The sequence below is a fragment of the Phalacrocorax aristotelis genome, chromosome 5 (assembly GCF_949628215.1).
Source record: "Phalacrocorax aristotelis chromosome 5, bGulAri2.1, whole genome shotgun sequence".
Taxonomy (NCBI): Eukaryota; Metazoa; Chordata; class Aves; order Suliformes; family Phalacrocoracidae; genus Phalacrocorax; species Phalacrocorax aristotelis.
Window position 1 is genome coordinate 578,855 of NC_134280.1, and position 13,037 is coordinate 591,891.

The 13,037-nt window shown below is 39.5% G+C and overlaps 1 protein-coding gene across 11 annotated transcripts in view; it reads left to right on the plus strand.

The window, feature by feature from the left end:
• Positions 1-13,037, plus strand: part of CCDC148 (coiled-coil domain containing 148) — a 78,129-nt gene that overhangs the window by 17,952 nt on the left and 47,140 nt on the right. For 4 of the 11 annotated variants that reach the window (XM_075092687.1, XM_075092692.1, XM_075092689.1 and 1 more), the window contains 3 exons: positions 1,099-1,176; positions 6,144-6,265; positions 12,455-12,558. In XM_075092687.1, coding sequence (XP_074948788.1) covers positions 1,122-1,176; positions 6,144-6,265; positions 12,455-12,558 — 281 coding nt within the window. In that variant the 5' untranslated portion in view covers positions 1,099-1,121. Of the gene's footprint in view, positions 1-1,098; positions 1,177-6,143; positions 6,266-6,339; positions 6,403-12,454; positions 12,559-13,037 lie in introns of all 11 variants that reach the window. The other 7 variants (XM_075092695.1, XM_075092696.1, XM_075092698.1 and 4 more) reach the window with 3 other exon arrangements.

Below are 13,037 nucleotides of genomic sequence, written 5' to 3' on the forward strand. Positions count from 1 at the left end.
AACATAGCTTACAAGAAAATACAGTGCTAAGTATCTTTGGTTGCAGTTTCATATTTTTATTTGACTGAAATTAATAGTTCTCTGTCAGAGTAGTTCCCCTTCCATTTCTTCTGCTGCTCTTCCTTCCCTCCTTGTTGCATTGTGCCATCCTTGGAATTTGTATGGATAAACTGGTTCAAGTCACTAGAACGGCAGAAAAATCACTGCACAATAAACAATTTAACAGGTTTTGCTGGTTTACTGTGTTGCAACTTGCTGTGGGACCAGACAAACGTCAAAGGTGTGACGAAGTGGATGGAATTTTGTGTCTAGGAAATTTTGGTAAGACAGAGTGGGCTTGAGGGAGAGGGTTTGTGGGGAGGCTGGCTGAATATGACCTTCCCCTTCTGGCATTATTCAGCTATTGATTCAGTTCAACTGACACACCTTGCTTTGATCTCTCGCTTTTCTTTGTATGCAAGTCCTGTGATGGTGCCCATGAATACTTAATTGAGGTGAAAGTGAGGTTTTTAAGACATCGAAGTTTTTTATTGTGTTGTATATCTTATTGCATCTTAAATGTCAAGTTTATCTTAAGATGATGTGAATACTTGATACATGTTGCCTGTCATAGTTGCTCATCAGGAGCTGAGCCATTGTTGCTGAAACAGCTGAGCTGGGTTGACAAGTGTTAATACAGAGACTCTTAAAGGGGCTATATGGGGAGCTATATGTAAACCACAGTCTTTAGTATCAGAAGAGAGTGATCTTTTCAGGTTTAATTTTTCAAAAAGGAAAGAACACCTCAAAAACTTATATTTTGGTCAATAGCATTTGTATATTTTGAAAAGCACAAAGCAAAAAATAGGTGATCTATGTGATAGCATTACAGATTCATGAAGGAAATAATATTTTGTTTTCTTTTTTCTTAGCTGCTAAATGATATGAGGCACATGAAATCTTTCTTAAAATGAAAGATGAACTTGTGGAACTTCTCTCTAATTACATTTTTAGTGAGACGTGTCCTCCTTCCTCAGAAAACAATACTTCTTTTAAATGTGTTTTTAGCTTGTATCCACAATGTTAGTATTCTCAAAATATTTGTTTGTTTCTCAACAGATATAAATAGATAAAAAGTAAAAATGAATGAACCAGACTGTGAATCGTTTTTCACAACTCGTAGGATTAGTGATGTAGGTATGTATGCTATCATGTTCAAATATAATTGTTTTATCACAATGTAGAATAAAACTACTTATTAAATACTCTGCAATTAATATCTGCATATGGAAGCTGCTCTAGCATTCTGATCATAGAATCATAGACCAGTTTGGGTTGGAAGGGACCCTAAAGACCACCTAGTCCCAACCCCCTGCCACGGGAAGGGACACCTTCCACTAGAGCAGGTCGCTCAGAGCCCCGTCCAGCCTGGCCTTGAACGCCCCAGGGATGGGGCATCCACAGCTGCTCTGGGCAGCCTGTACCAGTGCCTCACTGCCCTCGTAAAAAAATCTTCTTCCTTATATCCCGTCTAAATCTGCCATCTTTCAGTTTAAAACTGTTGCCCTGTGTCCCGTCACCACAGGCCCTGCTAAAAAGTCTTGTACCATCTTCCTTATGAGCCCCCTTTATGTACTGGAAGGATGCAATACAGTCTCCCTGGAGCCTTCGCTTCTCCAGGCTGAACAACCCCAACTGCCTCAGCCTTTCCGCACAGCAGAGGCGTTCCAGCCCTCTGACCATCGTTGTGCCCTCCTCTGGAGCCACTCCTACAGGTCCATGTCTGTCTTGTACTGGGGACCCCCGAGCTGGATCCAGGGGGGTCTCACCAGAGCTCAGCAGAGGGGTACAATCGCCTCCCTCGACCTGCCCGCAACGCTTCCTTTGATGCAGGCCAGGATATGACTGGGTTTCTGGGCTGCAAGCACACATTGCTGTCTCATGTCCAATTTTTTGTCCAGCAGGACCCCCAAGCCCTTCTTCGCAGGGCTGCCCTCAATCCATTCATCCCCCATTCTGTACTGATACCGGGCATTGTCCTGGTGGTTGGCTTGAAAAAAAAATCTTTCCACAATGAAGCATCATCTGGGGTCATGTTGTCAAACTTCCTGTATGTATGGCGAATGAAAATCCTCAGGGGAGACTTGATGGAGGATCATGAGATAGCTTTGCAGGTTTTACCTTAACATTTTATGTGGAAGCCCTCTTGAGAACCATATGTCAGACACATTGGTTCCAGCCACTATGTTTTTAATAGTGAATGGAAAAAAAAATCGTTCTGCTAATACCTAATGGTAGGTTTCACTACTAAAGGAACCCAAAAAAGGAGGTTGGAAAGAAAAGGCCCATTCCTTATTCCTATAAGCTTCCTAGCTTATGTGAAGTTACTGAGGATCTTTGCGCTAAAGCTTTACAGTACTGGGGCAAAAGTTCAAGTATTTTCGTTTACCAATATAATTGTACCTCAGGCTTCAGCAAATATTTGTTACAGAAAATTGTGAAAAGACATTTTAAAAGCTAAAAGTTTAATATTTTATATTTTTATTCATGTGTATATCTGTCTATATTCTTGTGGGTCTTTGGAAAATATAAGACACATCCAATACATTACCTATTAAATGCAAAGTTTGCATCATATATGCCAAGGTGCTGATTTTGGAGTTAATCTCACATGGATAGACCCTATTGACTTCAGAAAATTCATCATAGTAAAGTCCTCAGTAGAAGAAGAAACAGATAAAGATTAGTAGCAGAGATTCATAAGGTTCAGATACAGAGGCTAAAGGAAAAAGCATATCGGAAGCAAAGATAAATTATTGGGGGTTAGAGGTTTGGAAACTGAACCTGTCTTTCACTCATTCTTCTCTTGAATGTGAGGGACATTAACGCATCTTCACCAACTTAATACCTGAGGAAGTACCTCAGGCACCTGCTTTCTCTTACATTAGCTCTATATGTAGCTATGTATATTTATATGTTTATATAAAACTTTTTTAAGAGTGTAGAAAATATCAGATCATGTTGCTAAATTAAAGTCGGGACTTTCAGAGACAACTCTAAGGCTTCCAGACATTGCTGCAAGCTTTGTTTAGAAACCCAACGTAGTAACAGCTTTTTTTAAATCTAGGTACTACCAATTTTAACCTTTTTTTAAGTAAATGGATTCTCTCTGCTTATTTGCTGTTCACTGATACGTTTTTTTTTTTTCTGTGGTTAGAACAGATCAAGACAACCCAGCCAAAGAGAAACAGTGCTCTCCCTGTTTTATAGCATTCCTTGTTCTCTCCATCTAATCATTCAGTGGGATGATTCATTCTCCCTTCCTAATCATTTTCTGCCCTGTATTTGTTACTACTGCCTGTATATCAGTTTACGCTTTTACATTTTTAATCCTGTTTTTCCATGCTTTTTGTTGTCAACCCTAGCTCTCCTATAGTGAGATCAAAAGGGTGCAAAAAAGATTACATGGATTTGTTTTATGATGACGTCTCTTTTCCTTACTATGCTGTATTGAGGAATAAAGCTGGCATGGAAAAAGCAGGGTTTCAAAAGCCAGTGGTGAGAGCTGTCAAACAGGGACAGCAAACTGTAATGTCACTAAGTAGTTTAAGGAGATGACAGTGCTGACATAGACCACAGAAAACTGGTCAGGATACGGCAATTTTGAGTGCCATACCCAGATGGGGTTCCTACCCTGGGTGTCTATACCAGAATTCGGAACAAGTGGTGTGAGAAATCCGTGCAAGCGACATGATTTAGGAATAACTTCCGATTCCTGAAGTGAAGGAGGAGTAGCAAGGCTAAAAGCTGATTGTAGCATGAGGACTTTGTCAACACATGCATTGACATGCATGTAGGGTGCTTGTAGAACATTTCCAAAAACATTGACACTGGGTACTTGCAGAGGTCTCTGCAGCTGCTGCTATAGGTACTGCAGGGAGGGATTTGGATCTTTATCTCCTTGGGAAGATGACAGTGCCCCACCTTTGTTCTGATACTTACCTGCATCGTAGTATGCCATCCTGGAATTAATTGAGGATCTCGGATGCTGGAACATCACGCTATCGTTCTTTTCAAAGATAATAAGATTTACAAGCACCATACCAAGGGGTTGTCCTTAATGACTTCTAGCAGTGGTTAATGTCATTTAGTAGTACACTAGTACTACAGTCACTGAGTCTTTTCTAACGAATATGACAGGACTCGTCTGCCAACTTATCTCCCAGGTGCTCTCAGACATTTGCATACAGGGAGCCTGAATTACAAAGGTTATGGAATTGCTCTGGACCTCCTGCCATGCCCTGCTGCTCGTGTGTGGACACTGATGTTGTGGCCCAAAACAACTCCTAGCAGACTAGAAGTGATCTGTAAGCCTTTGGGAGCAGTAATGAAGGAGTAGTAGGTGTAGGAGGAAGAACTGAATGAGTGGCTTTTCAGAGGGTTGGCGACTGAACTTTTGTGTCTCTGAGCATGGAATGATGTTCCAGAACCTCTGCTGGACAATGCTGTAAGCCATCTCAGAAAGAAGGAAGAAAAATCTTCACATCAAATCTTGCTAATTTAGGGATGAGGACTTTAAATTGGATTGATGATAGAAGCCCACGGATGAACAAAGCTACCTAAAAACTAGGAGAAAGGAGTTAATTCATACTAAGCTCATAGGAGGGATAAAATGGAAGAACTTAGCAGATCAAACTACTGAGCATTTTTTGTGTAAGGTGTATAGAGAATAAAAACAGTAGTCATAATACAAGATCAAAGCTATAACCTGGTTAGCATAACACTGCGTTGGTGGAATAATTCACGTGTTGAGACGATTAGTGGAGGGGAAAGCAGGACTGACAAGCAGGAAGAAAGGAGGAAGCCTTCCTCTATGTAGGTGGTGTACCCTCTCAAGTTCAGAGAGTGGAAACCGCAAAGGGATTGCCTGTGGAAACTGTAGATGATGATTAGAGGGGAAGGGGCAGTTCTGTGTTGACGGCGCCTGGTGCAGGCCAATAAGCCAAGAAAATCCATCCATTCATATTAGGTAGGTATGTATCTGAGGTTACCTTGAGCGTGCTTCTCTCTTTCTGGTGACAAATCTTGTTCAGACAGGATTTGCAGCCTTGGTTTTCTGGACTCATTCTAGTAAGGCTGCTGGTCTTCTCAGTCCTTGCCTCACCCAGTTTTAAGCGTATACATAATGTGCTTTGGATTAAAGTGACCGTGAAACGGTGGAAGTTATCATTATTAGGAAGTTGGTGAGGGGAAAGAGAAACGAAGGTAGTGGATTTTGGGAATGTGGACATAAGTTCAAAATAGGACTCCACGGTAAACCTGAGTTAACTGTTGTTCAGGGAATATGGCAATCCCTCAGTGAGACGTCTTAAAGGGATCATTGTAAGCTATCTTCACTGCGTGGTGAAAGAACAGCTTGGTTAAATCTTTATTGACTTCAAACGCTTTTTCAGCAAAACTACTTCCTCTGGGTTTTTTTGGACGACAGTTTTCTAATTCTGTCATGGTCTTTCAAGCACTGATGATAGGACTGCAGAAAGCGGACATTATAATCCATGCTGCATGCAGCAGAAACAAAGTATGATGTTTTCCTTGCAGTTTAGTGCCTTTCTACTTTTTTTTTTAAGGCAGCACATTGTTTTCCCAGGGGCCTACAGAAGTTTAGTAGCGAAATTATGCTGTTCTTATGGCTGGGGATTCAAGGGGAAAATGTTACTGCAACTCATTCTGGTTACATATATTTAGTATCATATATACCTTTTAGAGAAAAATTACTCCTGTTGCTCAATCCACAGATTACAATAAATATTGAGGTAGTTTTCCAATTTGTGAAATAAGAATGCATATATTGACACTTACGTATCTCTGGCGTAGAACTTACTAAACGCAGTTGAAAGTGAGTTGTTGTTTAAGTTAATATTTAAAAAGCTTTTAAAATAAAGTCTTTGTAAACAAAAACGGTTAACATTTCTTATGTAATTTCTACTAGCTTATGTTTGTTTCAAATTCTTATTCACCAACTAACAATCTCTTTGTTATGGAAACTTTCAGTATTTAAACATATTCTTTCTGATTTCTGCCTATAATGCTTTTGTTTAATGACTCACACTTAAAATATTTCTCCAGAATTTGAAATGACTGTATGTGTTTTATGTGATAACTAGAAAATCTGGTTGTTCCTATGCGAAATGGTCTTTGCAGCCAGAAGTATAAACCCGTTGACTACAAACATCTATATGAACTTGCTGCAGTAGCAAAAATGGCATCTGCAAAAATTCAATTAAAGGTATGATTTTTATATTATTTTTAATGTGAATGATTTTAAAATTCAGTGATCATATTTCTTTTTACTGTCCCAAGGATTCTGAGGATGAGTAGGAATAACAAATTGCTGTAACAGTGTTCAGCAAAAGGACGCAAAAGGTGAGAGTTCATCACAGTTAGTGTTACTGTGATTTGGACATGCTAATGTCAAAGTGTGGAATTTCTTTGAATTAGAGATGCAAAATGTGAGGATTCTGCTTCCCCAAAAGACAGGAATAGTTTGTCTTTGAGTGCTTGGAGGAAATTAATCCAGACTCATTACATAAACTGCTCAAAATACTGGGAGTAATGAAGAACTTACAGGAATAAAAGGGAAGGGGAGGTTGGTCCAGAAATAAAGAAAACAAAACTAAACAAGAAGATAGGAAGTGAGGATTTCCAAAAGTCAAGCTGAGGTAGATCTTGAAAAGAAAATTAAAAGGGGCTTATCGCCATAAAATGTAAATGCAGAGTTAGACAGTTAGAAAGGTATGAACAGCGGCAGTATGGCCCAAATGGTAAATAAGAAGGTAGCATGTCTAATATTAGTGAAGTTTAATGAAAACTTTACCTCTGCTTTTATTAAGAATGATGATTTATAATGTGCGGACAAAGCAGGGTCACTAGCAGAACTGAGGAAGCAGCAAAAGTTGGGGCTGTTCAAACTGGAAAGATGACTAAGTATCAGATTTTCTCCATCTACTAATATAATTTCACATACTCATGTTTTCTCTAAGTCTGATCATAGAGACATTTAATAAATCCATGCAACAATGGGGGTACCTTATGAGTTGACAATAGCAAAGCAATTTAGTATATTAAGGAAGGAGATACAATTTTGGAAGGATTTTTGGCAATGATACACCCAAGTCTTCAGTGATGTGCAAGTTAATAAGAGTGCAAGATGAAGAGAAGAATTTGTAAACCCAGGAAGGAAAATGGAAAGTGGGGACCAGTCTCTAAATATGGAGGAGGACAGGGTGGGCACTGGTAGCTCTCCACAAAGCCTCCTTTCATCCTTTGCATTAGGCATATGCCAAATGTTATGACAGAGTTTTACCTTTGTAGAAGGACCAAATATGAGAGAAAACGTAGAGAGAGAACTGGAAAGATTACTATATAGTTCAGACATAGCTAACTCTAGGGTACTGCATGTGACCTCCATTATTATAGTACACCCACCCCCCCCACCCCCCCCCAAATAATAAAGGAAAAAACCCTCATAAGAAAGCCTAAAGCAGTTAAACATTTTCAAGTGTTTTGCGTAACAGTACTGATTATACTTACTGATGTTGTAACATAGACTTGTATTAGGTAAATGAAATTCGATAACTTGATGCTAGAACTAACTGCAGATAAACCACTCCTGTATGAGTATGTTCCAATTTGCTTAGCTTTAAACTACCTTTAGGCAAGAAAATGCGAGGATGCAGATTGGCTTTTTTCTTTTCTTCTGCCAAAAACCTAAGCAGGACTTTGGAGCATCATCGTATTCTCTTTTTATTCCTGTCCTGCAACAATTTCCCAATCTTTATTTTAATATATGACAAAAATCAATAATGTATATCACTGCTTTGAAACGAGACTTTGTAAAAATGACGTTCTATACTTACAAAGCTTTATGGGTTTTACACTTGTAGGAATGAAAATGTACTTTTTCCATAATATTAAGGAAGGTTTTACTTTAAAAGCACAAGATGCTAGCCTGCTGATCAAGGTCTATCTTCTTTAGGTCACATGCCAAAGCAGAACTGTTTTATGAGACCTACTTCATGTCATGCCAATTCTCGGGTACCTTGTTTATCTGGAACACAGCTTACATTTGCCTTTGGTGTAGCCAGCGTTTTTTGATTTAAGCCTGGTTTGTTAGCTTAGGTTCAGTGCTGCACAGACACAGCCCTTCTGCCTCCATAGGTACGTCTGTTTGAGAAACAGTTTAGCTGTCATGTGACATGACGACTAAACTCTTAGGTCCTCTCCAGACCTCAGAGTGGAGCTGTTCAGGTACCCTTGTGGCACTTTTGGAACTGAGATATTTTGGCACTTGTGTTCCTGGGCTGGCTGCTGATATTTGGTTGCACTGTGGGTTCCGGTGAGACTGACCAGCAGCTGTGTGACACCATGCCATTAGCAACCAGACTAGGTCTTGCGAGTTCTGAGACCTGTAGTACTGGGGAAACTGTAGAGTGGCTTTGATAGCAGCCAGACCTCTTTGGGTAGAACCAGTGCAGTTAAATGGAGGTTGCTTTTAAAAGACTATGTGCTTGAGCGTCTTTGTATCTTGCTTCCCAGCGTGTCCATCGCCCAGCTTGTCAGTCTTGGTTACATACAGCTTTGGAGAGCTGATGACTTTTTTTGGGGGGGGGGGGGGTGTGGGTGGGTGTGGGTGGGCGCGTGGGGGGGCGTGCGGGTGGGTGGGTGGGTGTTTTGTGTCATTCTGAGGGGTTGGTTCTGTTTGCTTCCCATATTACCTGCAAACCAACAGGGAAAACATGGAATATTTTTGTGAACAAGCTCCTTAAACGGCAAGCTCAAACGTATGAGAAGGCTGCGGCTCATCTAAGCTCTCATCTAGCTGTACACTAAATAGTTTGTTCCTGATTTTGCAGTGGGCAGAAAATAACTTATTTTAATCTCCACACCTCTGTCTTGAGAACAGAAATCCTTTGAAACCTCTTTATAAGTTTAGGTCTTTTCCATACAGCTTATATCAGACTGCAGCTGTTGAGCCACAACAGAATTTGCAGTGTTGCACTTCTTGTTTTTAATGGGACAGCCAAGACATGGATGTTTTTACACTGGACTGTGCATAAGTACTTGTGTATTGAAACTTGTATATCGTATTGGGGCAGGGTTGGAGGGTGAAGGTGGTGAGGAATAAACAGGTTTTGGTTTTAGCTGTGGATGTCCAGAGACATTCTTTAGATTTGTATTTTTAAGAGCTTCCCTTTAAAAAATTGTGCTTTCTTTGAAGGAAAGAGAATGTCAAACTGCCAGAAATGCAGATGTCGAAGTCTCCGGCCTCTCTGGAGCATGTGTTGCTGGCTTTGTATGTTTTCCTTTTCAAATTGTGTGGAAATAGTGTAAAACATTCATCCAGAAACACTGTAGAGTGATAACTCCTTCTGAGAGTGGAACTGCTTTCAGTGTATAACCGTTTCACTGCTGAGTGATTAAAAAAAAATTTCCAGAAAGAAGTCATTTTGGAAGAAATTGACACGGATACACATTCAGCTGAAATAGATGGTTTAGGCTGAGAAACAAAATAGAAGATTAAAAAAATATGCATTTGAAACAGACCCCTCCAGCAGTAATGTTCTTGAATTCTTTTTCAGAGAACTGCAAATCCAGCATAAGGATAGCACAGTTCTGTATGCTTAACCTGTGCTGACATGGCAATTTATTGTCTCTCCAGTCCTTGGCCGTTCCTCTGAACAGTTGCAGTTTTCTGGATGGCCTTTGGCATGAAAGGCTATGCCAAAGAGTATAGAAACTATCCAAAATACAGTGACTAAAGTTTTACTGTGTAGATGATTAAGGGTCCTGATAATCTAATGTCTTTGGCATGTATAAAATATAGTTCAGAGTCTTCATTCCGATGAGATTGCAGAGTTCAAAGGGAAATTTGCTGAATAAATACAGATGAAGATAAAGTTCTGAAAAAAAATCCTTTTTATTGATGTCTAAAACATTTTTAGAAGTTCTTTGAACAGAGGTTATTAAATAAAGTATATTGGTTAGCAACATAACCATATACTTTTTTGTTCTGATGCTGTTTCTTAAATCTTAGTAAATGGAATATATACAGTCCCAGCAAGCATAATTTAGTAGTTCCCGCTACTATCCTGAAGGTCTTGGAACAAAAAAAGGGGTTGCTCCTGTGGCTCCCCTCTTTGTATTTAAAATACAAAAGGGTGACAGTGAATGGGAGAAATATGTACTTTCTTTATAGCATTGCTTCCTTTAATGAATGTAAGTGTGATACATCAAAAGCTCCGTCAGAGATTTCTTCATGGGTTGGTAGTACAAAATGCTACTGAATTCATTCAAGCTTTAAATTTTTCATCATCTCTCTTTTGGTATTTCACCTTTTTGAGTGTTTTCCAACTGAGTAGGTAGTAAAATTTATATGCTGAAAGCTCCACAGAGAATAGAATGTGTTCCCACCTGCTGCCGCTACTTCTCTGTTGCTGATTCAGGCTACCCGAATCTTGAAGTGCTGGCTTATTCCTCCAATGAGGTGGAACCAAAGCAGCTAACGGTAAATCAGTTGTTGACCATTTAAGAAAGAAAAATACAGCACATACAGAAAAAAAGCTAATTTTGCAGCAGTTACACATGTCATTGCTGTTGCTATAAAAAAATTTCAAAGGCATATTAAACTTTTACAGATCTGCTTCAACTTTTGTTTCACTTCAGTTTTAGAATCGATTTGAAGATGTGTGTATTTTCAAATGACTTTAATACAGTGTTCTATTTGAGCACCTAATTGTAGAGGAAGCTAAAAGTAGCTTTTTAAACGTAAAAATAAGGAGACATTGTCTTTGATTCACAAGCACTGTAACATACTGTTGGAAGCATAAAACAGGTGTTTTCAAACTCTCTTATAGTACAGTCACATATTCAGCTGCTTATAAACACAGTCAGATAATCTCTCCACAGCACCTATTGCAATTTCCTACCCAAGTAATACCGCTAAAGCAGGTTGGCTGCAAAAGCACAAGGGAATAACCACACTCTAGTTGTGGTTCTTCCTTATGTGACTATCTAGAAACCAGGTATATTCAACCAGGTATATTAAACTCAGATTCATTTGAGAGATGGTAATGTTTCTAGTATCAAAATATAGGTGTTTTTTTTCCGAAGTAAAATTTTAGCTTTGGTGGGTGAATGAGAGGCTGTGATTCAAGAAGCGATGGGATTCTTGCTTACCTGTGCTTGAGGGCTGCAAAGAGAAGTTCTGCAGCTTTCCTCTTTGAGAAGCCAGCTGGTATCCCCTGCCCGGCAGTGGAGGGAACAGGGAATGTGCCTGTAGGGGGTTTTGCTCTCTGTGTTCTTATGCATGTGAATGCAGAGTGGGTAATGTATGATTTTGTCCAGCTTTCACCTGGCAGAAAAGTTGACTAAGCATTTTAAACAGAGTAGATTATTTCTGCCTGAGCCAAGTGGAGAACCAGCATTTTTGACCCAAAATGTCATTTCTTTCCTGAACCAGATGTGGAGTAAGATCTTTATTCATCTAGGACAGGAGTTTCAAATTTTTTTTGTCTTGCTACCATTTTGCAGTGGAATAATGTAACTGCATGAAGGAAGGTCTGGGGAAGGAAAAAAAGGGGGGATATGTGTGAATTGTGGGAGCCTCTGGAATCAGAAGGGGGTTTGCAGCTAGAAGTTCGCTGCGGCAGGGCTGAAGTCAGGCACTAATGGAGGAAGGTAGTGACAAGGCAGCAAAAAGAGAAGGAGCAGCAAAAAAGCCTATTCTGAACTGAAATGCTGCTTCGTCCCAAGTATCCACTGAGAGGCCAGAAGACAGTCGTGATGGTGGGAGGATGAGAGAAAACTGGCTGTCTCGGGGGCTTCTGGTAGCCATAGATGACTTCTAATCCTTTTTCCTTCACTGTTGGTTGGCCAGAGTCATCTGGCTACCACTTCATCAGCCTTTACGGCTTTTCCTCTAGTTTAAGCACTAACTCAATCTATCTCAAAAGAATGTATCTCTATTTTATTTGAAGTTGGAAGCAATGTTTTTGTGAAGCCCTCAGTTTCAGACTCTCTTTAATTGGACAGATTTTGAAAAAGTACTCCTTTTTTAGTAATCAATTTTTGAAATTCTTTTTCTTGAAAGATATGCTTTCACTCAATCATCTTCCCACCTATAGGAAAGTGTGGGGTTTTTTTCTTTTCATCTTCCCCCCTTCTCCTCCTGGAAAGTAGGGATGGGAAAGCAAGGGAGAAAAAGGGAAAGAAGAAAATGGATTGCTTTTTTTTTTTACTTTCCTCTCTCATTTAATTATTCCATTCTTATTATTCAGGAAAACATTACCTAGAAAAACAGAGTTTTGAAAAAAGCTTTTAGATTCACCATTTTGCAGTTAAAAGTTTCTGTATGAAGGCATTTGATAAAGCTATTGAACAGATTCAAAATACTTACAAGCTTTCATTTTTCCTGCAGATTAAAAAAACAGAGCAAGTTGCAAAAAGTAACAAAGAGCAAATGCTGCTGAAACAGCATCGGCAAGTGTGGTGGCAAGAGCATAAAAGACTGAGTGAGAGCAGGTAGGAGCTGAGGAATCTTAATTAGCCATTATTAAAGAAATACTTCAGCAGAAAGAGATTCTGGTGCGGCATAGTTGATTCAAGGGACGTTAAGAGGAAAAGATTAAAATACCTGAACTGAAGATAATTTTTAGTGCAGGGTATGAGAGTTTGTGATCTACACTGGAAAGGGTCTGTACGTAAAGAGAACAATAATGGGAGGGGGGAATAGAGCAGATGTTGTGCGCGTACCTCTCCATGATGAACTCATAGCTGTTTAGTTGAGCTACCTGCATCTGAAGAGCAGGTATTTGTGGGAGTATCAGAAGCTTTTAAATACTTTTTAATTCTTTCAGAGTCCGTCTCTAGGTATGCATATTAAGCTCATGCTTATAATGGGGAAAATTAGTATTGTTCTTGTCTGTTAGCTTGCATATTGTATGTATGGTGTATCAATGACAGCATTTTTTGCTCAGAGGAGGGTGGCTTCCATACCATCT